We start from the raw sequence: 27,253 nt of genomic DNA on the forward strand, positions 1-27,253 counted from the left end.
CCAACTACGAACTGAACCCATGCCTTGCAACCCGGCATTGCAAGGCAGGTTTGTAACCATTGGACCACCAGGGAAGTCCCTGTACTTAAGTTCTTATTCATTTCCTCCAGTTTTATATAAGGCGATGTGTTTTCTTCAAGTTTACTAATCTAAATACCATATTGATTGAAATATCTTTGAAATAAGAGTGTGTATTATAGCTGAGACCATATTGTATTATATTGTCAGCTTTTTGGTGGAACATTATTTGTCTTAGTTGGATATAAATTAACGATTCATCTCCTTAACAATATCATATGTTTGGTGATATCAAAGTTCAAAGGTATTGGATGAGAGTTTAGGCTTTCAGTCAGAAAAAAGGCTAAGATAGCATGTTGCCCTGATGTGGTTTCAGGCCACTACAATTGACTTATCTCCATTAGAAATGATTCACTAGACTATATTGAAGAGGGTTCCCTGGTAGACTATATTGAAGAGGGTTCCTTGGTAAAGAATTCCCCTGCAATGCAGGAGAACCAGTTCGATTCTTGGGTCGAGAAGATCCCCTGAAGAAGGTATAGACTACTCACTTTAGTATTCTTGGGCTTTCCCTGTGGCTCAGCTGGTAAAGAATCTGCCTGCAATGTGGGAGACCTGGGTTCGATCCCTGGGTTGGGAAGATCCCCTGGTGAAGGGAAAGGCTACCCACTCTGGCCTGGAGAATTCCATGGACTGTATAATCCATGCGGTTGCAAAGAGTCGGATAGGACTGAGTGACTTTTGCTTTCACTCACTCAGACTATATTGAGGTATAGGTCAAATGACGTAGTATTTAAGTCCCTACTTTGTTCTGTAGGAACATAATAATCCTAAGAATAGCCAAGGGAACAACGATACTGATCAAGATCAGGAGTCAAGTATTTATGTGTCCCTAACTGTAGATCATGTAAATGTCCCATCATATTACTAAAAATTATATAAAAACTGTTTATGTGGAACTGAAGTACTATGAAAGTCCCATTTCTAAAAAATAGTAAATATTTCTAAATGCTTCTTTCCATTTAATGTATTTTAGACTCTTTGTATTTAAAAAAAATTTTAATGAATTATCTGTGTTCTTTTTGTCAATGCATTGCGTATATATATTTGAGTGATAATGTGTGATCATTAAAAGAAGATTATGTAGCAAGACCTTTTCAACTTTTTAGTTAGATGCGCCTTCCGATTTTGGCAATACGTTGACTATCAGTTTTTGTGGCTTTCATTTTTCTCTATCTTCTATATAATTGTCTATATATAGAAAGGTATCTTTCTATATCTTCATTAAAATTAGAGTGGAAAGTTGTGCAAGACAACCAGGACTATTAGCCCAATACAAGAGTCATTGTTCTCTTCATCAGCATAGGAAACAAATGCTTTACTGTGTTTCTTAATAACTCAGTATCGTTGTAATGAATATCAAAGACCATGGTGAGGATCAGACAGCCTAGATTCACACTTGGCATCTAGTAGATGCTCACTAAGCAGTAGGCATAATCAATTTTCTGTGTGTTTTAGGCCTGCAATATCTACAGTAAATCATTTGTTTTAGTCTTTTTTTGTTGGTGTTGCCAGGTTGTCTCCAACTAATACTGATGATGTTCTTTGATGCTTCTCTATTAGTTTCTAACTTTCAATATTTTGAAAAAAGAAAGCACAAGTGTTTGGAAACTATAAATGAAATAGCTACAGTTTTACTGAGCAAATATTCTAGAAGTATAGTGTAAGGCATCGAAAGGCAGCAGGTGCTACTATGAGAATGCAGTTTTAGCAGCGTCGCAGCTGCATGCTGTGCCTGGCAAGTCAGTGAACATATCTGAGCCTCAATGCGCTCATCTGAAAAATGGTGCTAATAATACTCACCCTGTGTATGTGTGTATATATATAGACATAGATAGATAGATAGATATAGATATAGGTAGATATATATTATGTATATCAATACATTTTAGCAACTTTTTTGCAATTTTATATATAACCCATTCAAAGTAAGAAAGTATATATTTGTCTCAATGATGGGAGTTTTAAATAATATCCTAAACAGAGATGTAAGCATGCTTTCTAATCTTACAATCCTTTTTAATATTTCTCAATGCAAGTTATTTTGTAAGCAATTCTGTGTTCATGGTATTTAATGTTAGATTATTCCTTGAAAGACAAGTTCTTGCAAAATTAAACATCCATTTTAGAATAAGTATTTTTAGAAAGACAGAAAAGTTCTAACAGGATTAATATAGGGGTATAGTTTTGTTTTGTTTTTTTCCTGTCTACCCAGTACAAATGTGGAATTTATATAATTACCTGCATACATTTTAGTTTTCTTTCTTTGGGGAAAAGAGATAATAAATTCTAGATAATTGTCTTTTAACCATTCTAAAACTTTCTTCTTTGAACTTTAACTTTCCAACATTCATGCCAAAGTTTTATGTCAACTCACAATACATTTCAGAATATGGCCAAAGTTATTATTTTTATTTTTAAGATTTGAAACTTTACACTGAGGAAATTCTTCTAAATCTATTACTGATACACATAACATGCATTTATATCAACTTACTTCCCAGCACCACCAGTAAACTCTGTGTGTGTGTGTGTGTGAGAGAGAGAGAGAGAGAGAGTGTGTGTGTGTGTGTGTGTGTGTAAAAGCCTCTTCAATGTGTGACACATTTTTTTTGTCCTATGAAGAAACTTAAGAATAGATGCAGATATACTCAAAATACAAAGAACTACTTCATTAATTTCTTTTTGGGAATCAAGTGAAGTCTTATGATCGAAGAGTTTATGACTCCACAAAATATTTCATTGCATTTTTCTTTTAAAAACATTTTTGCTCATTCCCTGTTTCTCCTTTAAGTAAACTATTCATATATCTGATCATTCTTCCACAAATTTGACAGGCACCTGTACCTGTAACTGTGTTCTTATCCCTGCAAAATTTCTTCAAACTCTCTCATTTTGAGAGATCTTTCTGATAAATCAAGACTGAATCCAGCAACTAAATATCTTCATAAAACTGTTAACTTTTTTTGTCTTCAGTCTTAGAATATAGACAAGACTTAGCAATTCTGAACTATTAGAGCCATCTATCATGTGTTCATTGAGTTCTTTGATGTATGGGAATAATTTAATTCTTTAATATGTCCAGAGCCCTGCTCAACAAGTTATCGAGAACCTATAATACTGTAGAAGCATATCTTTTAATAATACTATTCACATTTTAATATGGAAGAGATCTGGTACAATAATTTCTAGTGTAAAGATCACTCCAATTTGCATTATTTCTTTTCAAAGTTGATAAAGAGGACAAAGTACATAGAGTATCATGTAAGTTCACACACTGCCCTTGACATTCATCTTCAGTTCAGTTCAGTTCAGTTGTTCAGTTGTGTCTGACTCTTTGCGACTCCATGAATTGCAGCATGTCAGGCCTCCGTCCATCACCAACTCCCGGAGTTCACCCAAACTCATGTCCATTGAGTCGGTGATACCATCCAGCCGTCTCATCCTCTGTCATCCCCTTCTCCTCCTGCCCCCAATTCCTCCCAGCATCAGAGTCTTTTCCAATGAGTCAACTCTTTGCATGAGGTGGCCAAAGTACTGGAGTTTCAGCTTTAGCATCAGTCCTTCCAATGAACACTCAGGACTGATCTCCTTTAGAATGGACTGGTTCGATCTCCTTGCAGTCCAAGGGACTCTCAAGAGTCTTCTCCAACACCACAGTTCAAAAGCATCAATTCTTTGGTGCTCAGCTTTCTTCACAGTCCAACTCTCACATCCATACACGACCACTGGAAAAACCATAGCCTTGACTAGACGGACCTTTGTTGGCAAAGTAATGTCTCTGCTTTTGAATATGCTATCTAGGTTGGTCATAACTTTCCTTCTAAGGAGTAAGCGTCTTTTAATTTCATGGCTGCAATCACCATCTGCAGTGATTTTTTAGCCCCCAAAAATAAAGTCTGACACTGTTTCCACTGTTTCCCCATCTATTTCCCATGAAGTGATGGGACCGGATGCCATGATCTTAGTTTTCTGAATGTTGAGCTTTAAGCCAATTTTTTCACTCTCCTCTTTCACTTTCATCAAGACATTCATCTTACATTGTTTCATTTGCTCATCACAGTGGTTTTGTTTTAACATTGTCCAACACGGCCTGCTACAGAAAGTTAAAAGCCTTGTCCAAAGTCACATCTTCATTAATTGGTGGATGGGGGACTTGTCTGATTTTAAAGTTTGTACTATTTTTCCTAATACCATGAGTTTGCACAGTCAGTATGTTAGAATAGATGAGTCCTTAGCTCCCAGCATGAACCTATTCATTTTGTGCGAGAGGAAACTAAAGTCCAGGGAGAAGTATATCACAGTGTGACCTTGACGAAACTAGCAATCTCTGGCCAAATGAAACCGTGAAACTCAGAGAAGGATGACTCTGCTCAGCACACCAGGTACAGCAGCACCCTTTATTTCAGACTGCTTTAAGATAAACAGCCTTCAAAAGGCTGAGAATAATATACTCAAGCAATAGAGGTAAGAAATTTTAGTAGGCCATCTACTAGGATGAAAACAAAGTTAATGAGTAACCCAAAAAGATCCAAGGACAACAATTACTGTCTTCCTCTACAAAATGCATCAGCACATTCATTCTGGAGGCAGCTTAGGAATAGAACAGGCAACAAATAGAAAATGAGCCCAACATGATGTCCAGAAACCAGAACAATACCATCCTTTAGTTGCCAGGGGCCCTCAGTAACATTAAACAACACTGAAAGTTAGCTGAAAATTGTTAGCTGACAGATACCTAAACCAACTATGCATAGCAACTGGAAAAGGCATGAACTATTTATCAGGAGATGTGGATCAAAACTAGAATGGATTCTAATAAACTTGCAAAAATAGAATCATCAGTCCTGCCTCACAGTCCTGCAGCACAAATTGCAGTGATGTCTGTGGATCGCTGTGAATTTGGAAAGAGCTCACCAAAATGATTTGAGTCTGCAAGCAGAAAAAATATAGTTCAACATCATGTGTCTAAGCTCAGGAATCATGAGGATGCCAATCTGAAACTCACAGGGAGAATTATCTGCTGGTGACTGCAGATGTCCATCACCACTCCGATCAGCTAAACACTTTGTTAAGGTGAGAGAGAGGGAACCTAGGAAAACCTAACCCATTATGTTGGGCTTCCCTGCTGGCTCAGCTGGTAAGGAATCTGCTTGCAATGTGGGAGACCTGGGTTCAATCCCTAGGTTGGGAAGATCCCCTGAAGAAGGGAAAGGCTACCCACTCCCATATTCTGCCCTGGAGAATTTCATGGACTGTATAGTCCGTGGGGTCACAAACAGTCAGACACAACTGAGTGACTTTCACTTCCAATCCTTTATGTAGAAACTGTTTCACAAGATGAGGAAGATTTAAGCAGGAACATTGTTTATGACAGTATAGAAGTTGGAATGTGTGATCATTCCTCCTCAAATCACAGCATTTTTGCAGGCTTAGCCTGTGAATTTCTCCCCTCGATGACAAAAAGCCATGTTAAGTTATAGCCTTTCTCTCTGAGAATTCAGATTAGTAGAAGACTGAGTCCTAAGGAGAACAAAAATACTCTGTACAGGAGGACAAATACAGTGTCTATGTTATTCACTGTTTTATTTTGAATTCCCAGGGCAGTGCCTTGCAGGTGGTAAACACTAAATAAATAGGTATTGAATGACTATCTGAGTGAATGAAGATATACTGTCTTATCAGTAACCTCAGAGAACAGTGGAGGAGCTACTCCTTGACTCAAGATAGATACACGTGTCTACCTTAGCAGTCACCACAGTCCTGCAGAGAAAAGTGAAGAAAACTTTTCAGAAATGTAAGTACTCCCTTCCTCTCCTCACAGCTGAGAGGAACCTGGGTTGTTATGAACTACTGGGAATTAGACAGAAAATAGAGGGAGCAGAGTATATATTCCAGACAGAAGGAATGGACAGTAGGTACAAAAAGCATACTTGGTTTTGCATGTTCAACCTAAAGAATGTATAAGATGGGAACAAGGTAGAATGGAGAGAGTGATGGAAAATAAAGTTGGAGAGAGAGACATCTCTCATCATTGTCTTTTTTTTAAAGTTAATTTTTATTGGAGTATAATTGCTTTACATTATTGTATTAGTTTCTACTGTACAGTTGGAGAAGGCAATGGCACCCCACTCCAACACTCTTGCCTGGAAAATCCCATGGATGGAGGAGCCTGGTGGGCTGCCAGTCCATGGGGTCACTGAGAGTCGGACACAACTGAGTGACTTCACTTTCACTTTTCAGTTACATGCATTGGAGAAGGAAATGGCAACCCACTCCAGTGTTCTTGCCTGGAGAATCCCAGGGACAGGGGAGCCTGGTGGGCTGCCATCTATGGGGTCGCACAGAGTCGGACAGGACTGAAGCGACTTAGCAGCAGCAGCAGCAGCTACTGTACAGTAAAGTAAATCATCTATATATATATACATCTATCTCTACTTCTTTTGGATTTCCTTGCCATTTAGGTCACCACAGAGCATTGAGTAGACTTCCCTGTGCTATACAGTAGGTTGTCTACTATTGATTTTTTAACAAATACATTTGAAGTCTCTGTATCTAGCATCTAATATTGTCATAACCTGGCTATTCACTAAGGTGCTACTAGCTCAAAAATTTTATCTTTCTATCAAGTCTTAAACATTCCATTTGCCAATATAGAGAGCCATATGTGCAATTGGACTGAGTCCTGTGGAAACCTACAGTTTTTAGGTACTTTTTATTTTTAGCTATTAATCATCTTATCAGGGTTACATTCAAAGAACTTGAGTTACCCAAATACTCTTTTTTCCCATTTCTGCTTTCTCTCTGCTTTACTCATTGCCAACATTTACTGATGTGTTCAATCACTAGCCTCTCAGGTAAGGGACAGCTGAACAGTATATAACTACTTATCACGCAAATCTTTATTTTGGTTTCCTTTTTGATATTTTTGTTTGTTGCATTGCGTGAATGGGATAGATTCAGGGGGCTCACAAATTTGTAGAAGAAGAAGAGAAAGAAGGGGAGGAAACTAGTATTTATTGAGTCCCTTCTAGTCACCAGACACTGAACTTCACACATTTTTTTTTTAACTTAATATTTGCTTATAAAAAACAACATAGGGATAGTTATTATTTTCCTCTTATAGAAAAAGGCTTGAGGTTATTCAGCGATTTGTGCAAGTTCTCACAGTTCATATTCAGAAGAGCTAGGATTCAAAACTAAATATTCTTAACCAGAAAGCCTGTGCTGTTCTATATTCCACAGGGGCTCTCTTTTATCATTCATTCTAATTCATCCCAAGTCAGCTTTTTAAATGTTTATCTATGTGAGTGTCCCCTTTACTGTTCCCAAATTATTTCTCTGCCTTCTCTCCACACTTTAATAAACTGAAGGATCCAAAGAACAGGGTGGGTGTTATTCAGGTCACATCCCTAGATGGCATGTCACGTATGCCTAATGTTGTGTCTATAAAGTGCTCAAATTAATTCAAAATGCGAACTTCTGTGTTGAAAAGAGACGAAGTGATTGTCAACTACATTTAATACTTTTTTAGAAAGGGAGAATTTGCATAGACTGACAGCTCATTTTGTTTCCACATTCAATTTTAATATCTGGTTGTGCTTACCAAAGGACAGTCGTGTTTATTTGGCACCTGCAAAATCCCAAGGCTTATTTTCATGCTTGTAAATAGATGACAGATCAGTAAATAACATTATTCTTTAATGACACAAACAGCAAAGTAGTCTAAACAAGATTTGGTTTAAAAAAATGTGTTTTCTGAGTAATTCTTTATACTTCCCCTAGTGTACGGTTGCTTCCAACAAGTGTTCTATTTTTTTTTTTTCTTTTGAAGCAAAAGTCTCAGAAAGCAAAATTCTAAAACAAAAATAAAACAAATTTCTATGCTGTAAGGTATTTTTGAGATAACTTCAAGGTAACTAACCATGTGAAAATTTATCTATGGTTTTTTCTCTTTCAAAAATCTTTAGAATTAGAATTCTCTATAAGAACCAGAAATGATTGCCAGCAGGTTGACAGCGAAGCTCTGAATCAGTTCATAACTTTGAATAGCATATGGACAACTACACATATCAGCGTATGCAGTGTATCTAAATTATATCCGTAGGAATCAGCAATCTCAGAACTAAATTGTCTTCCATAACATACACTGGAAAATATATGCTGTGCTGTACTGTGTATGACCAGAGCAATAATTTTAGGCTTATCGATTCTTGCAAAAGAAATTCTTAACTTCTGAGGGTACTCTTGTATTATGACTTAAAAAAAGAAAACCAAACATATGAAAAAAAAAAAGATTTGGAAATGATACAAAATAACAAGAGCTTTATAAAAACTACTTAAGCAAAGAAAATCTAGTTTTCTGACCCAAACTCTACAGCCACACTCAACTTGGAAGTGCAGATCTGTTATCTATTTTTCTTAACTTGCACATCGTCTTTAATTACAGTTTAGACGACAAAATGAAACATAAATGGCTTTTTATCAACGAAACATTGCTGGAAGCATAAACAATAAATTATGAATTACTGAAGCAGAAGCCTTTTCGGATCATGTATGCATAATGCTATTCTGCATATTCGGAATCCCAGTTGGCCCCTTCTGTTTCATGCAAATTGAACACTACCTTTTATGATTTAACACTGAGGAAAAATGCCTTGCTTCATATGGGTAAAAGCTAGCACCATATATGAAAAAGCACTCTTGTCAATGTTTGATGCTGTGGAAGTCTACTGTGTGAGCAGAGTGGGCAGGATCACCATATTGGAAGCATGCGTGGATAGGTATTCATTATCACACTCACACAAGCACACAGTGTTCACTTGTTGCTTAGGTATGGTTGCCAGAGTAACCCAATAATAATGAGTCCACTGTCGCTGAGGAATGGAGGCTTTGTAAAGAACACTTGAGGAAAGAGATGCTATTTAGGAAAAGTCCTCTGTTAGTTTCAAAGCAGCTTGGTGTAATGGAAGAATTTAATGAGACTCAAGACGGCCAGATAGAGGACAATCGGCTTACCAGGGTGGTCCTCTTTGCCGTGTGGATCATCAGGAAGGCCTTTCAGGTCTCATTCAGCCCAGACGAGGTAAAGTGGCTTAAGAGAGAGGAAAGAGGAACTCTGCCTGGAAACCTACCTCCTGAACACAGGAGAGGTGTTCATGAGGATTAAGGTGGAGAGAGGATGGAGAGCAGAGGACCAGCTCGGGCTGGCTTAGAAGGAGGGAAACCCACTTCCAATCACTAAATTTTAGTTTTGGGGCAAGAGTCTTCTGAATTAAGTTGGTATTATTCAAAAGAGCAAAGGAAGACTGTCATTCATTTTCCAGCTTATACAAAATGATTCCCATAGAGTCTGTTTTGGGAGGTAGTAGATGGGTTTAAAACAACTTGATATGCTAGAATGGAATGTCATCTTAACAAGTTGGAAACTGGAATTAGCCTTTGTGTGGAGAAAGCTGAGTTTCACGTTGGCAAAGAAGAAAGAAAAAAAAAAAAAGCCTGCATATTTAAAACTAGATCCAGGAATCCCAGCGATTTTGTGGCTGGTAAATATCTTCATTCTTTCCCCACCTTCCCGGCTTCCTATTTTTTTTCCCTTTTATGTTTCTTTGATGATACCCTTTAGACTGCAATGCATTGCAAGGCATATTAGTGAGGATCACGGTTTTCACAGCTACCAAATGAGGCCAGTTTCAGAACTACTGTGCAACATTCAAAAATCAACAGAATTAAAGCTACAAAGAGATCTGTTTGAGAACGGTAAACCCGAAGAGATGGAACATAGCACGGACATTTAGGAATTAATGGATTCATGTAAATAGGATCTTGTCCCATTTCATGATGAGTATTTTCCTATGTGCCAGACATTGGGATAAGAGCTCTGTAAGCCATCGGTTGCTTATATCCATCAAAGCACACCTGAGGGGTAGATAGGTGGTGTTACCCTTGGTGTCACAGATGAGAAAATTGAGGCTTAAAATAACTAGTCTGCGGTCAGTATTCTCACAAGGGAGGTTTCTAGAGGATCAAAAGATGTGAAACACATCATGATTGAAGTTGGCCGTTGAGTTGAGATGGAAACCCTGCCAAACAAAACATGAATTATGCTCTAAACAGATAACTATGGAATGGACATTGAGATAACTGAAGGCACACCTATTTCAAAGCTCCAGTCAGCATCTCCATTATCCAAATTAATTACCAAAATCAGGCCTTTTAGAGTGAGGTTCTTGCTAATAGAATTTTGGTTAATGAAGTGTCATCAAGAAGAGACAAAAACAAAAATAGCGTCATCAGACACTCTGGTTTCCCCACTGTTTTTCCTAATCGGTAGTCCAATCAAGCTATAATTGAGGCCAAGTCGATGTCTTTCTTTCTCACAGACCCTCTTTAGGGCAGAGTTTTATGTTTATTCTCATTACTCTACACATGTGATTCAAATATTTCAGTAAAGATTCCCATTTTTCCAGCTAGCTTTCTGGCAATTTCCATCAAATCTTCTAACTACAGTGTGCAGGCTAGAGAAAATCATGTTTCTGTCAGCCTCTGATTTTCTGCATTCAAGATGTTTCTGTATCTGGGGGAAGTTCATTTATCTTCCCTGACTCGTTATAGTTAATTGTTGAGTATCTTCCATTTTCACAATTAGAATAGAAGTCAGTCCTGAAGTGCGGTCAGTCACACTCCCTTTGTTTATAAATTCATCCAACCGGAAGATGAAGAAAATGATATCTGGGGCTGCATAACTGAGAAGATATAAGTTGTTGTGGTTGTTTAGTGTGTACATGTGATGAGTGATTCATCACGTTTTTGACCTTTGTTTTCACCTTTATCTGTGTTGAAGTTTGCTTTCCTAATCTGGCAGGAATATAATTCTCATATATTCAGAAAGAGAATTATTTGTGAAATCACTCAACTGCAAAGAAGACAAGAGACAGTTAATTTCTATCTCATTTTGTTTTTGATGATGAATTAGTCAGCTGAAAATTGCAGAAGGACCAAGCTATATGAGAGGAGAGAAAGATCACAGTAAACTTGAACTGAAAGACACGCTGCAAGTTTCTTAGAAAAAGCCAAATGCTGAAACCATCTCCCTTAAAGATCCAGTTAATAAGAGGAGCCATCCACCCATCAATATGGATTTGACTATGTTGCCTCTCTCAAAATGTTAACTCTTATCTGGTGGGCTGGGACTTGTAAATCATGATGTTCTCAGTGGAGAAACATTAGCTATTGACCATTTTAAAGTCAATCTGAAGAAGAAAAAAAAACGTTCTGAATATGAGTTTATCATTTGATTTTCTCATGTTTCAAACATAAAATATACCATAGTTTTAGAGTAAATGATGTCTAATATTTGAATTTTTTTTTTGGTTGTTTTGTGTTCTCTTATCATCTTAAGGAATGGGTAACAGGCTCACAAAACATCATCTTATCTACCTTCTTATCAATGTGTCTCCAGCATTTTAAATCCGACAACTTCTTTCCATTACTTTAATGGTTTCTACACATTAAGAGGAGACAAATTGTGGTTTATGCCCTATTTTCTTAGAAACTATCCAGATTCCAAAAAAGTGAAAGAAAACTCAATGAATTTCTGATCTAGGAAAAGAGAGATAGTGTATAAACTTGACATATCTGTTCTAAAGACCTGTGGGTTCATGATTTATTCTATGGAGATGTTGAATATTTGGATCCTAAATCCAAAGTCACAGAGAACATATGCCCTAGTTTCCACAAGACAGTCCTGGTTTATGGTTTTTCTAGGCTTAAATATAAATAGCAACCCCTTTCACTTAAAAAAAAAAAATCCCAATTGGAACAATAAATTATATGGTCGCTCTCTACAAAATAAATCAACACATGTTTTTATATAAACATTCATGGCACAGAGAGTGTTCTTTCTCTTCTGAGCCCTTTTGTGATACCTAGGACCAACCCCCCCGCACCTTTTTTTTTTTTTTGTAATTATTTCACACACTTGTGAGGTAAGTCAAAACTTAAGTCATTATTTTCTAGTTTCAAGAGAAAACAGATAATCCACATATCTTTCATATTTTACTGCAAATTTTATTGAAATGTGTGATGGGGCACAAAGAGCTTTCCTAGGTGTACAAGCTTCTACTTTGTATTAATTCTAACAGTTTGAGAAAACACTTGAAATGCATTCACCTTAGGACTAAAATCTCATCTTTAAAGGGTTTAGGGCATAATAAATATAGTACAAAGCTACACTTTCACAGGCATGCAGTAACAACCTTTCATTCATCCAATACATGTTTATGCAGTATCTTTGAGCCATACCTATGACGGCCATATCCTGAATTGCAGAATGCATAGAAAATGCCAAGGAGCTCAAAACCTGGGATGGGAAAACATTTCTTCACAGAGAATTTTTAAATGTAGGGCATTTGATATGCAAAAATAATGACTGATATCTGTTAGTTCACAATCAAAGTAAGAACTGCCCACACTTATGCACAGACTTTCAGCTCAGTTTGGAATTTCCAAGGGGGCTCTCATCTTAGGCATAGTCATGTGACTTCCGCAAAAAAGAAATGTTGGCAGAGTTACCCAAAAAACAAAAACATGTACTTGGATTAGAGCTCCTAATTAAGGGAGGCTAAAACATGTAACTCCATCACTGAGGCAAGAGATCAAGATTTCGTCTCCTTAATGTTTGCAACAGTGGAAGCCAGCTGAAGGGGTAATATCTATATAACAGCTTTCTCATTTCCTTTTCTGTGATGCATTCATGATCCCCAAAGAAACAAGTAGCATTTGTTAAAAGGTAAGGCCAGAATATACTTTAACAAGGGCCATACATGTTATTTCACTTCATAAGGGAAGTTTTATCAAAATTCACTACCTCCTTGAAACAAAACAAAGCAAATAATCCAAATGTCATGAACCAGATTTTACTCTTCCAACTGAGTATAGTTTTTTTTTTTACATAGACCATTTGTAAATCTAAACAGATGCCTATAATAAAGCCAGAAGACGGACCCTGACAACATATTTATTTTGCTAATCATTCTGTGAAACATCTGAAATGAAGACTTAAATACATCTGAGCCAAAATAAATAGCTAAAAATCCTTGTTAAATATACTGCAGCTTAGACAAGAAAAATGTATAGAAGAGATAGACTTTTAAAAAATGATCTATGACCTTCCTGTGTAATAGACAACAGTTAAGGGAAACGGTTAATCTGAGCTTGGTTCTTAACAAATAATGAAATGGATTAAATGTTCTCTGTGAGTAAAAGACTTAACAATAAAATCAGTTCATATTAGCACCAAAATAACACTGATAAGGAGTGTCCTTCAAGAAGGATTTTCAGATCTAATTGCTGTTGTCAAAGTTGGTACAGGCTTAAAACAAATACCTCTAATGTGTACCCACAAAGCAGGCAAAATTAGAATAGGCTTTCCCTAAAGACTTGGTAAACATTCAATTAAAACTTAACAACTGCAAAGTATAAGCCAGCTCCTCCTCTATCAGATATCTCAGTATCTTAAAATTACTGGAACTTTCACAGGGTTTAAATCTTTATTGTTCATTTCCTATAAGTAAGGTGATCGAGGTACTGTCTGGGATAAAATTAACTTGCACATTCACAATTTCCGTATGTATTGTTTGAATACTGGAAAGAGGAAGAGTTGCAATTACCATGCCTTTAGGCTGATAAGCTAAATTTTAACTGCTCATAGGTGAAGAAAAAATACTGTGCTGATATTTTCAGTGAAATTATGAAATCACATCCTATTTTCTGATTTATATCCTATCCTGTTTCCCAATGCTAATATATTTACCTTCATTTTTCTTGATGGTAAAATTCGGATTGTTGACCATTTCTGGAAGAAGACTGTATAAGAAATAATGTCCATTTTTGGGATCATCTTTGTCCATGGCACTCACTGTTTGAATGACCTGTAACATAAAACTTGACGTCAGCATTTCTGATGACATCAGAGGGCTCGCACTGCCTTTAAAAGCTGAGTGACATTCCTCTCATGGAGTGATACTTTGGTCCAAGGAATCGTTTCCATTTTCTAAATTGTTATGGATGGTTTGTGCCACGGATAAGGAGAAACATCCATCACTTTGAAATCTAACCCTGATAAGTTCATGAAAATTAAGGTCATTACCTTTGTGTCCATTTATTATCTGTGGCTTGAAATAGCAAATTTCAGGGTATTTGAAAACATTTTCATTGGGCCTTTAGAGGTTTCTTTCCACTTTGAGTATGGGCGGGCTTCTAGAATGAAATTTGGAATTGTACAGTGATTGTAGTGTGGCTTCTGGGAGGATATAGGAGGTAAAGGACTTACATCTTGAATCCTCACAGCTCCTCTTTCATTTTGCTGATTAGGCTGTAAGTGCCAAAAAGCATGTTCCTGGACACAAACATCACTGCCACACACCTTTCTGAAAAGTTGTGTCTTCTGTTCCCTCCCAGTAATGAATACTGTTTTTAAAGCTAGTGGATAACACATGCAAACAATGCTTTGGAGTGTATCCTAGACGAATAAATTATAGGGCTTAGAAGAATTACCACCGTGCAGAGAACTGTTTGGATAGATACACATACTCAGAATCGTTGCCAGTTGAATGTGCTTATTTCATTTGCAGAGCTGCATTAACTTAGTGCTAAGTTGTTCCGTGGGATGTCAAGAGAATTCACTTAGTAATTCATATTTATAAATTTGTGATATTAATCACTTCAGTATGAAACGCTGGGCAACAGCTAATGGAGTATAAATGATAGCTTATACTTCAACTGTAAATAGCTACAACATAATTTCTACAAAAAAATATGCCCACGAAGCATGACTGTCAAGGAGATATCAGATTTAACATCAAAAATTAACACAGAAATATTTTTAGATATGTGAAATTTAGAGAATACAATTTGATGCCTAATATGTCTGTCTGAACAATTATGTTCTATTCAACTTTGCCAGTATCATTAAAGAGAAAAAATTGGATCACTTTTTTTTTTTTTTTGAGAAAGATATCATTGCCTTGGACCTTATTGCCTACATAAGATGAGAACTACAATTTAATAACATTTCCAATAGCTGTAGAGTTTTGCACTGTATCATCCACATGCTATATGGTAAGCAGTATATCAAGGTTATTTCAGGCATAAATGAAATAACTTCTCTCATTTTCTATTTCTTCATTTTTAAAAAATGGAACATATTCCTACTTGGTAGGTATTTTACTCTTGTTAAGGACCTTGTGAAATGTCTTATAATTTTACTTAGCTTGAGTAACAGAAAATAGCACAAAATATAACTCATGGATAAAACAATGAGATAGCCATTAAGGTGATGGACTCTGAAATAAAGCTGCCTTGATAGAAGTCATAATTACTAATTGCATGACATGGAGGGACTTAACTCTTTTCGAAACTCAGTCTTCTTGTATTCCTAAATTTTAAATGAAAAAATGCTTTTTTTCATAGGATCCTTTTCTTTAGGTAAATTCACATCAATTTCTTAACATACTGTCTGGTTCCTAGTAAATGTTCAATGAGTATTAGTCATCATCATTATTATTGACTATTTTTTGTTAAGGTCAATACCATTTTTTTCATGACATGGCACCTTGATAAGTGTTAACAACTTTGATATTACACGAACAGGGCCTCACTTCTATCAAATTAGGTGGTAAAGCAATTTTATTTACTATATCTAAACAACTGGCATATTTGCCTTGACATTTAAGGGCAGAGAGATTCCCTGGGGTTCCAGTTTTATAAAGAAGGGGAGAAACTCTGAAACCCAGATGACTCTTTTATTATATACAACCTACACATACAAATATTGAACAGAATAATTTTACAGAAGCCTTCTTTTAGGCAGTTACAAAGAACAGAGTGGGGGAAATTACTTGTGAGGACATGTAGCATCATCTTCTTCCTTTAACCAATTTTGTTTCAAAAGACTTCTCTTCCCAAGTCCACCTATTGAAGAAGTAATTCCTGAAGTGTGTGAGCACATGTAAAGAAGATCAGGGACTTTCCCGGGTGGTCCAGCGGTTAAGACTCCATGCTTCCAATGCAAGGGGCATGGGTTTGACCCCTGGTTGGGGAATAAGATCCCATATGCTGTGTGGCATGGCCAAGAAAATATTTAGAAATAAATAATAATAATAATAAAAATAAGAAGAACAAATGAAAAGAGGATTTCTTGATATTCTGGGGGTGGAAATCATTCAAATTTAAATGCACTCTTGAAGTGTAATTAACGGATAGATCTCCTACAAGCAACACCATTCTTAATATTTCTAAGTCATCTTCATGAAAAAGACTCATACATGCTGGTAAGTGAATATACATGTTAAGCCCTCACAACCAAAACAAAAGAGGCAATAATTTAGCTTACCTGAAGTAAATGAGTGTAATTACCTGTCATACCACGTCTCAGAAGTTTGGTCTAAATATTACACCTGCAATGAATATTTTTCCCACCGTTTATTTAAGCCAGGAACTCTGTAAGACATGCGACTTCTTGAGCTTGTTGAACCAAAAACTCTTGGAATAGGGCCTAGAAATCTGTGTTTTAAACACTCTTCTTGGTGATTCTGATGCATGCTTAAGACTGGGATCACTCTTTTGAGTCAAGGGAAATGATTGGTGTCTATATGTCCCCCGTTATTATTCATTAGGAGAGTTTGTACTGTCAAATGCACATCAAAATCAGGACATTATGTGTTGGGGAAAAAGTGGTGAAATGGTGAACCTTTAAATTATCTTCCCAATATCCTATGAACTGGCTATGGTTAGGACTTTGGTTTAAATCATTTTTGACACTTCATTTATTTTTAATGCAGATGGCCTGGCTGGTCATTTTCCCTTAAACTAGATGCTTGGTAGATCATTTGGAGGACTTTATGCTATTAAAATGCATAAAGTTACCCATGTTTAAAAGGCTGAAGTCTTCATTGATGTAATAACATCTGAACACATTCTGTTTTAAACAACAGAAGAATAAGAAGCAAGGAAGTGCACCTCCACACAAGCAGATTTTATAGGCACACTGAGTTGATGGCAAATGAAAAGCGCACACATTTCCCACTGGGAGCCACTTAGACATCAGTTGATTTTTTAAGTAATTGGAGAACTATTTCATGAAAATGATATAAAAATTTTGGAGAAGATATCAATTTGTTCATAAGTGATGAGTTGGTGCTTTTCCCCCCTCCCACTGCTGTTATCGATACTACTATTGATATGTAGTATATCGATATAGTACATACTACTGTGTACAGCATACATACATAGCATTTAGTTTAGGGGACATATATACACCTATGGCTAATTCACATTCATGTCTGGCAGAAATCAACAAAATTGTGTAATGTAGTTATCCTTCAATTAAAAAATAAATTTTAAAAAAGCATCTAGTTTAAGTACTTCCTAGCAATAAAGTTAGGATGCAGTTGAAAAATCGAATGTTTGATAATGCATTGTGGATTAAGTTCAAAGGAATCTAAAAGCTAATATACATCTCATCAGAAAAACAAAGCTTATCTGAGGTCAGGCATAAGGAAATGAATTTCCAGGTTATACTTGGATTTCCACTGGAGCAGACTCTGACTTGAAATCAATGACCTTTCTAAGGCATAAAACTTAAAAAAGAAAGTTTTTTGACAACTGTGGGCCATATCATAATTCTGACTCTCAAAAAAAATGATTCATTGGTAATCAATAACATTAAATCTCAAATTATAGTAAAGCAAGAATAGTAAAGCAAACCTCAGATTGCTCTTATTAAAACATTTTCTTAAGCTTTAATTTAGACTTTTATACTGACACAAAAATATTTTGAATAGTACAGTTTTGCTGTTGTTATTAACTTTTCAAAAGGCAAGCAGCCAGCAAACAAACACATTTCTGGTGATCTGATTGGTTAACAATCTTAAAATCCTCGTGGAATCTATTAGAATATCCCCTCTGAGTTTCTGTAGGTATTATTCATTGATTTGTTCTTAAATGATGAGTGTTTCTTTTTTTCCCTCTCACTGCTGTTACAAAAGTATCTGACATATGGTAGCTATTTAATAAGTATTGTCTAAATGAATAAGTGAGCAGATGAATACATAAATCATGTCAGGCATGCTTTAGCATCATCACTAATTCTTACGTAACCTTGAGAGGTAGACATGAAGAACTCTAGTGCATCAAAGACATTATGACATCTGATTCCAAGTAATTTGGATAACAACTCCTACATCCTCCTGCCCCTGTGTCAAAATCTTGGCGTTCATACCTTCTGCACATGTACTTCAGTTAAACTGGGGCTCAGACTTCCAATATTTTGGATAGCATAAGGATGAACTTATCCATCTTTGCCACCTATGTTATTTATTTTATGAGTATTAAAGGTTCCCCTTTGATTTTAAAGGTGGTAGAAAGCGAGCGAGTGAGGAGACATTAAAGGCAGTATAGAAAGGACAGGATAATTTTTGGTTTTCCATTCATTCTTTGGACTAATATTGATGGTTTTTATCAGTGAAATATTAACTCCTAATTTCTTAGAATACTAACTAACTTCTGATTTACTGAAATACTAACTTCTAATTTCTTAGATCCGACTTCCCTAAGGCTCTGTGGTAAAGAACCCACCAGCCAAGCAGAATACGCGGGTTCGACCCCTGGGTTGAGAAGATCTCCTGGAGTAGGAATGGCAACCCACTCCAGTATTCTTGCCTGGGAATCCCAGGGACAGAGGAGCCTGGCAGACTATAGTGGGGTCACAAAAAAGTCCAACATGACTTCAGAGCTACACAACAACAAATTTCTTAGATCAGTAGTTTTCAACTTGAGGGAGGAAAAAATGAAACATGAAAGCAAAATTTTAAGAAATTATAGGAGGAAATACAGGAATTTGAGAAAGTACGTTAAAACCCATAGGATGACCCAATTATCCTGTTATTTTCAAAACTTTGTAGCATAGTTATAAATAAGCACTGTTCATATCCATTTAATGGATAGTTCTGGATACTTTTTTTTGGTAATAATTTTCAAGACAATTCATGTCTACCAAGATTTTCCCTTTACTCCCCAAAGTGTTTTGTTATGTCTTATTTTTTTGCATGAATATACCCTTGTCTTTAAAAAGCACTCAGTGGCTCTTTGGAGTGTGTATCTGAGAGTCTGAACTATAGAAAATACAGCAAGAAAACGCACATTAGATTATGTATGTTTCTTTTAAGCACATAGTAAAGTCCTCAGACCTCTGGCTAGACTTTTGGGATCTGTGCCTTCACTAACCTGCCATAGAACTTCCAACATTTTTGTTTCATTCTTTTTCACTCCACTTTCCTTTACTGAAACTGAGTTGACATAAAATGATACAAAGCAAAGACTCTTGAAGGATGTATTTATACAAAGTTTGAAATTTTCAGTTGCTCCTGTTTCTTATTTTCTTTTGCTGGTCTCTGCATATTTCATGTGAATTTTGTATACCTCTGAAATGATTAATATTTATTTTTAAAAATTTCTCCATCACTTGCTGTGCTTTGAAAACCTCATTAGTAGGGCAAAATTCACAGTTTCAACATAGTTTAGAAGTATCAACTTGCTTTTCTCCTCTCCATCTTCTACTATGTAACTTCACAGGAATATTTCCTGATGCCTCATGAATATCATAAACATTACTTCCTAGGCTGAAAATGCTAAGCATAATATTGTTTATTCTTCTGAAGCAAGATTTTTCCAGCTGAGTTCCATTTATCACTTGTTGTATCATTTTCTATGAAGGAAATTCAAAAGATTTTATAATCAACTTGGTTTGGTAAAGGCCAAGGACCATTTGGGATTCATATGTATTTATTAATGCAAAATCAATAGAATATAATGTTGTTTAACTGTTTAATTCAGTGGTCCCCAACCTTACTGGGGAAAACATGCACATACACACAGGCACATCACATACCATAGCATTTACTGACACACTTTACCGTAAAGGTGCTTCTCAGGCATTCCCTTTAAGACATGCTATCCTCTAAAACCCTGCATGAGTCTTAAAGTCCTGGAACCCTCTTTAATCTCCTTTTGAAGGTGTTGTGTCTACATAGCTTGGTGGTTACAGCACTAACTCCATTAGCATCTCTGCCCTTCTGATAATACATCAGCTCCTCTTGGTAAAAAGTTAAGTGAAAGTGAAAGTTGCTCAGCCGTGTCTGACTCTTTGTGACCCATGGACTATATAGTCCATGGAATTCTCCAGGCCAGAATACTGGAGTGGGTAGCCTTTCCCTTCTCCAGGGGATCTTCCCAACCCAGGGATTGAACCCAGGTCTCCCACATTGCAGGCAGATTCTTTACTAGCTGAGCATAAGGGAAGCCCAAGAGTACTGGAGTGGGTAGCCTGTGCCTTCTCCAGCAGATCTTCCTGGCCCAGGAATTGAACTGGGGTCCTCTGCATTGCAGGAGGATTTTTCACTAACTGAATAAAATAAAATCTTGCCCAATTTATGTCACTAACACAAAGCCTAGGATGACAACATCCTAATGGTTACTGTCAATTTCACTTTCTTCAAAAGGGTGTGCTCATCACCATGGCTTCCATGAACAAATAAAAACAAGCATACACATGTGGCCACCATGCTGCTGCTAAGTCGCTTTAGTCATGTCCGACTCTGTGCGACCCCATAGACGGCAGCCCACCAGGCTTCCCCAGGGATTCTCCAGGCAAGAACACTGGGGAGGGTTGCCATTTCCTTCTCCATGCTTCCATCTAAATTCTTATCCACTAGCTTGAAGGTTGAAAATAAAACAGAGTAATCATTCAGTAACAGCCCAAGATGTGTAAACAACCCTTTATACCATTTTTTCTCCTGTGGATCATTACTTATTTAGGTGAGGGGCCAGAATAAAGCCTGTGGATTTGGATTCATGCAAGAGGGTCAGCCAAAACATATAGAGGCTGCAAACATGATTTCAAGAAACATTTAGATTGTATGTGGTCCTGTAAGTTGATTCTGATGTACTTGAAGAAAATAATTATATTATCCCACAAATTCATATGGGGAGAAGTGATGTAGGAGCCCTTTCTTTACCCTTGATAAATATAAGACGCTAGTTATCAGAGGAAGAGTTACTCCAATATAGGGGAATAGGTTGTCCTAGTTTATATTGACTCATTTAGGGATTATTTACAGTGTTTCACTCCAAATCAAAGCTCATAAATATATAACAATAACAGCAATAAAACCAAAAAATCTAATAAAATATTTTGCTATTAAAATTATGAAACTAGTTAAAATATATAGTACTAGTTGTTATAGTTATTTATTGAGTACTTGATGTTAAGTTGGATATTCCTAAAATACGTTTAAACTAACAGAAGACCCAAGGTTACAAAACCTGTAAATGGCAGATCTATGACTCAGACTTAGATTGTGCTAGTTTCAAACCTTCAAAACTTCTGTTTTTTTTCACTCTGCTTTTTGTTTTTTTAGCTTTCCCCCTCTGTCAAAGTCCCACTCTAAAATTTATGCTTCTATTAGAGACTGTGTCTAAAAGTTATGCTTCTATTAGAGACTGTCTTGAAATGTTTTGTTACATGTGTCGTCTTCACAGAGTTTTATGCATTCCACTGATTTACCATCTCCTTACTCCACCCAAAGTAAAATGAAAATTGTATTTTATGCATTTTGTTGAGGCTATCAGTTTCATCTGTTCTAAAATCAATCTTCTCTCCCTCTTGTGTATGCAGATAGATCCTGAAAGATGCCTTCTGGCAGGAAAGTTAAAATTAAATCTTCTATATTTATTGTTTCATGAGTGTTACAAAATGCCATAATTTCACTTCATTGTTTAACATTTATTAGAAAAAGACCAACAGAAACTAAATATATATGTATATAAATAGGGTACCAAACTCATTCACTGCTGCTGTTTATCAAGGGCTAATTCTACTTTTCTTATTATGTAGAATGCTTTTGAATAGAGTGTGTTATTGATCATAGGAGTTGACTTTTTTTTTTTTTTGAAAAGTGCTCATTCTTGATCAGAATATTATTCTCATTAATGGAATTCCAAAATCTGCTCCTTGGGAAGCATTGTGAAATCCTAGAAAGTACAGGGACTGGGACACCTTCAAGAACAGACTTTGAAGCCCATGTTTCTTTCTTTTCATGGGTGTGGATAGACTCTTACTCTTCTCAGCCTCAGCTTCCACATTTGTAAAATGTCTTTACACCACCAACTCCAAGCACAGTGGTACTGAGTGCATGTCAGATGTCTGGATGTATTACTGGATGCATGGAAGCATGCAGCCTCCCCAGTCACCTCTCTCCCCCTTCACTGCCAGCACAGGCCAGGCTACCATTATCTTTTGCCATTACATCCTTCTAGATGCTCTTCCTGTTTCATTGCTCATGCCCACATCTCTGTGTGTGTGCACATGCGTGTGTGTGTATGGATTTTATTCAAACATAATACTCTTTGTCCAATTTCATTTTTCTTATTATACTCTTATTAAACTTGCTTATTACCCTTATTATTCTTAGCCACAGATGCCTTCAATTTTTCGAACACACCAAGCTTTTTCTCCCTTCAGGATCTTTGCACAGGCTTATCCTGTTGGCTAGAAGACTTCTGCTTTCACTTCTTGTATGACTACCCTCTTTCATTTTTTTTTTCAGTTTCAACTTAAATTATACCCATTTAAAAAGTAACTGTCTTGACAATGCCACATAAAATATCTCTGCTTTTTCTATACTCTCTTCTGTCCAAGTTGTGTTAGTGTTTTCTTCAGCGTAATTTTTAAAATTTATCTTATTGACTCATTCTATCCTTTTTATTATCCCTCTTCCTCATTCAGTTCCATTAGAAGGAACTGAATTTTTTGTTCTTTTCACATTGTTTCCCCAGGTAATATTACAAAACTTGGCATCCTGTAGATGCATAGTAAATATTGTTCAATAAATAAATGAATGATTTTTCATTTATGCACTATATGTCTGTAAATAAAACAAGTGTCTCAATGGTAATATCTGAGAAATTAATTATTAAAGTATTTGTCACTGCTAAATTAGAATGATGCTTCTAAAATTTTGTGAATGTCCATTACATGAAGAACGTTGGCTAGATACCTATCTATAAATATAGGCTATTATCTTTTTCTTTAACCTGTGATAGTCCCATGATAAGCAAACTTTATATTGCCTCAGTATTGGTCAGAGAGAGAAAGGATTAAAAGAGATAAATCAAAGTATATTTTTAACCCAGACATAATTAACTTGATGCTAAATAGCACATCTCATCTTCTACAGATGATGATGAAGCTTAAATTATATTCCACTAGATTTATTTACAGTAACAGGGAAGCTCCTTTCTGAAGGGAAAAAAAAAAAGCACTGAAAGGGTCTATTGTTAACTAATTCTCGAATGATAAATATTCTCTAAGACTTCAGAGACCTTGACTCACATTTCATATTTAAACTATTTTAATTCTGTATGTATGGTAAGCAAGAGGTAAGCGTCTGAAATAAAATCCTAGAAAGAGCCTCTTGAGGAGATAAAATGTAGAACAGAGTTATGGAAGCCCCTTTGGCCACACTGGCCATTGATGTTCTGTAATTTTCATGTTTGGTTCTGAGTGTGGTGGTACCATCACAGTGAAGGAAGACACTGGTTTCTTCTGGTGGAGCTGTTACCTGGTCCTCCACCTCTCCCATCAGAGGTCCATTCTCCTCAGACAGAACCTGGTTTATCCCCAGCTGACTTCTTCTCAGCATCTGATAGATGTTCCCTATCTCTGGTGGCATGTGTCCTTTTTAAGGGATCTTTTCATTAAGATACTTCCATTTCCTCTCATCTCTTTAACTTTCTTTCTGCCCAGAGGACTTGAAATATTTTCTTGCAATTCTGTCATTTCTAATTTTATTAAGTGTCTACCAGTGAGAAAACTCTATGTGGAAAAAGATTGATGTTTGTCTGCCACTAAGTCCCCAGTACCTAGCCAAGTTCTGGGACATATTAATAGTTTGTATTCAATAAGCATTTACTGACTGACCCAAACCTATCAAACTATTAGATACATACATTTTCAGCCATATATCTTCCTTTCTAATTTTGAAATCCTCAACTCATACCCTCATTTCTGCTTTGACCATCAAATAGGAGTAAGTAGAGAGAATCTTTTTATTCATCCTGTTAAACTGAGGGCCAAGTCATGGTAGTATTGAATTGGAGACTAAATATATACATCACCTGATAACTTTTAACTTAAATTACCTGTAGCTATTTGGGGGAAATTATGTTAAATAAGAGTAACTAGCTAGTTACTATGGAGAAGGCAATGGCACCCCACTCCAGTACTCTTGCCTGGAAAATCCCATGGACGAAGGAGCCTGGTAGGCTGCAGTCCATGGGGTCGCTAAGAGTCGGACATGACTGAGCGACTTCCCTTTCACTTTTCACTTTCATGCATTGGAGAAGGAAATGGCAACCCACTCCAGTGTTCTTGCCTGGAGAATCCCAGGGACGGGGGAGCCTGGTGGGCTGCCGTCTGTGGGGTCGCACAGAGTCAGACACGACTGAAGTGACTTAGCAGCAGCAGCAGCTAGTTACTAAGTTTTAAATAAGAGTAACTAGTAATAAGAAAATACCACATTAACATTTTAACTTTGAAATGGAGGGATTATTTAAAAGGATTCTAAAAGGGATTCTCATTGATTTTTTTCCTTATAATATGGACTGTGAATTCTTTTTCTCTGTCATGGGTGGTCATTACCCTCTTAAGGGAACCAATTCAAGAAAATGTCATCTTTTACTTCAGCATCATGAGAAGTGGCAGAATGAGATAGGACTTCCAGTTCTGCTTTCACCAGTGAGCCTATAACAATTTTAGCACAGGTGTACCATGAACTAGGGATGCCCGCCTAGAGAAGAGGAAGTGGTTTTCCTTTCTTTTTCTGTATTTTAGACTCTGTTTAAATGAGTCCAATGGAGAACAGTCAAGTGCAGTAGCATCCTCTTGTGTTCATATTGCAACTGGTTTTCATTCTGTGAGATGTTTTAGAAACCTCTTTACAGAGGGTCACCCAATGCAGAAGATTTGTTACAGATTGGGTTTTTTTGATGGCTTGTGCTTGATTATTGCTAATAATATCCAGCTACATCGTCTCCTAGACAGCAGACCTTAAATCCGTATCTCCCAGGCAAACCAGACATTTCAAAGTCACCTGCACTTCTTTCTCTGAGGCTGTTATAAAGCAGACATTAATTGTTGAAAAATATAGAGATGACTGAGTTTAGTGCTAATTCAGTTTTTGACTTTTTTTTTTTTTTGCATGAGACTGTGATAATTGATATTCTAATTTCAAAATGAGTCATGTGGTAGGATGAAACATGATGGAAAGTGCATCCGTGCTGAACTTTTATAAGTAAACACTATTTAGTGTGGATAACAAATTTGAATTCTTGAAAATGTTAAATATAAAAATGAGATATTTGAGCCATTAAAAGTGACCTGGGAATGATGTAATGAATCAAACATGAGTTCTGACTAGCACAAAGGATTCAAGGAATTCAGGAGCTATTTTAACTCTGTGTATCAACCAGTCAGCCATATGTCCAAAAAATTTTGCTGAACAGACAAATATCTGATATCTTCATGTAAATATGAAGTCAAATAAACATGCCTAAAGATTCATCTGAGGATAAGATAGTGCAGTGTACACACACAACAAACATTTTTTCACAGAGTGAGTCATTCATGTTGATTTGCAAAAATCATAAAACAAAGAATCGACTTTTGTTTTTTATTTTGATCTTGCATAGGAAAGGTGATGAAACAGTGTATTTTTTTTTCTGAGGATTAAAAACTGCTGATGAATCATTAAAACCTTGGAAACAGTCAAAATCCACAGGGTAAACCTCCATATTTCAGGAGGTCCTAAGGTATGCATGTCAATATCACAAGTGAAGCCAATGTGGAATTTTTGAAATATCAATGCCATTGACTCTCTGAACTTATGTGATGAGTTTTACATGAACAATGTAGTTTTATTTAAATTCTAAAGCATTTGACAGTTTCTGTATGATCAAAAATGTCTGACATAACTCTGTGATTGGCTATATCATCCAGCAACAATCTGGCCCACACAACCATACCCTTGAAAACTGACCTTGCGTGTATTTTGACCAAACTCTCTCCATCAACTCCATTCACCAACTTTAGCTAAATGATATTTACTGTCACGTATTTAAACTCCATCCTCAAAGGATCACAAATAAAAACACTCAAAGGATAAGACAAGTAGAGGGCAATTCAACATGATGAGATTAGGAAATGCTGAAACTAATGTTAGAGTAGTATTTTAAAAAAGAGGTCACCTTTGGCATATCACTGCTGAAGGTAAATATTTTGATTATAACATATATGATGCCTAGTATTTAAAATTGATTTTATTATTAAAATGTTAGCTTTTAACTTATGTGCACACACATATACTTGTGTCGTCTTTTAGTGAGTGGAAACAACGCTAACCCTTCAGACACAGGAGAATAGTCTGGGGAAAATGTCCACTGTTTTATAGGGGAGCAGCCACTTGATCTTCTGTAATAAGTACATAAAACTATAGAGCCACAGTGCTATTCCCTTCTTAGGTGGAAAAAGTCTGACTCTTGTCAGGTAAACGCTTGGAAAATAGTAAGTTGCATTCCTAACACCCACATGAGGCACAAGAATAGTTGGATTAACAACTCCAATGTCATGCTGTCAGCTGCTGTTTATTTAAATTAAAATGTCACCATCCAGAAATAAATTAGGAAGTTGAAAAACGATAAATTTCTTAAACATACAGTACTTTGGCACCTTGTTAAAGTAAATCTATTACATTTGTGGTTTTTTTCAAACTTTACATAGACTATTTCCATTATGACATTCAGAGAATAGCAGGTTTGGTTTTTGTTGTTCTTTCTTAACTCTCTCCCTCTCTCCCACCCTCTACCTCCTTTCCTGCCTCCCTCTCCCCTTCATTCTCCCCTTTCCTCCTCCCCTCCTTCCCTCCTTTCCTTCCTTTCTTCCTTCCTCTCTGTCTCTCTCTGTGTCGCCATTGTCTTATCTAAGCTATATAAGAGAGGTTAAAAAAAAAAGTTCCATCAATACACATCAATACACAATTATCAGATGCTTTACTTGCATGTC

At 36.4% G+C, this 27,253-nt stretch overlaps 1 protein-coding gene across 4 annotated transcripts in view; it reads right to left on the bottom strand.

Annotated features, from left to right (window-relative positions):
* Positions 1-27,253, bottom strand: part of CDH8 (cadherin 8) — a 407,409-nt gene that overhangs the window by 48,629 nt on the left and 331,527 nt on the right. For all 4 annotated transcript variants that reach the window (XM_061387406.1, XM_061387408.1, XM_061387407.1 and 1 more), the window contains one exon: positions 13,892-14,009. In XM_061387406.1, the coding sequence (XP_061243390.1) occupies positions 13,892-14,009 (118 nt within the window). The remainder of the gene's footprint in view (positions 1-13,891; positions 14,010-27,253) is intronic.

This window comes from Bos javanicus, chromosome 18 (genome assembly GCF_032452875.1).
Source record: "Bos javanicus breed banteng chromosome 18, ARS-OSU_banteng_1.0, whole genome shotgun sequence".
In the NCBI taxonomy this organism is placed as follows: domain Eukaryota; kingdom Metazoa; phylum Chordata; class Mammalia; order Artiodactyla; family Bovidae; genus Bos; species Bos javanicus.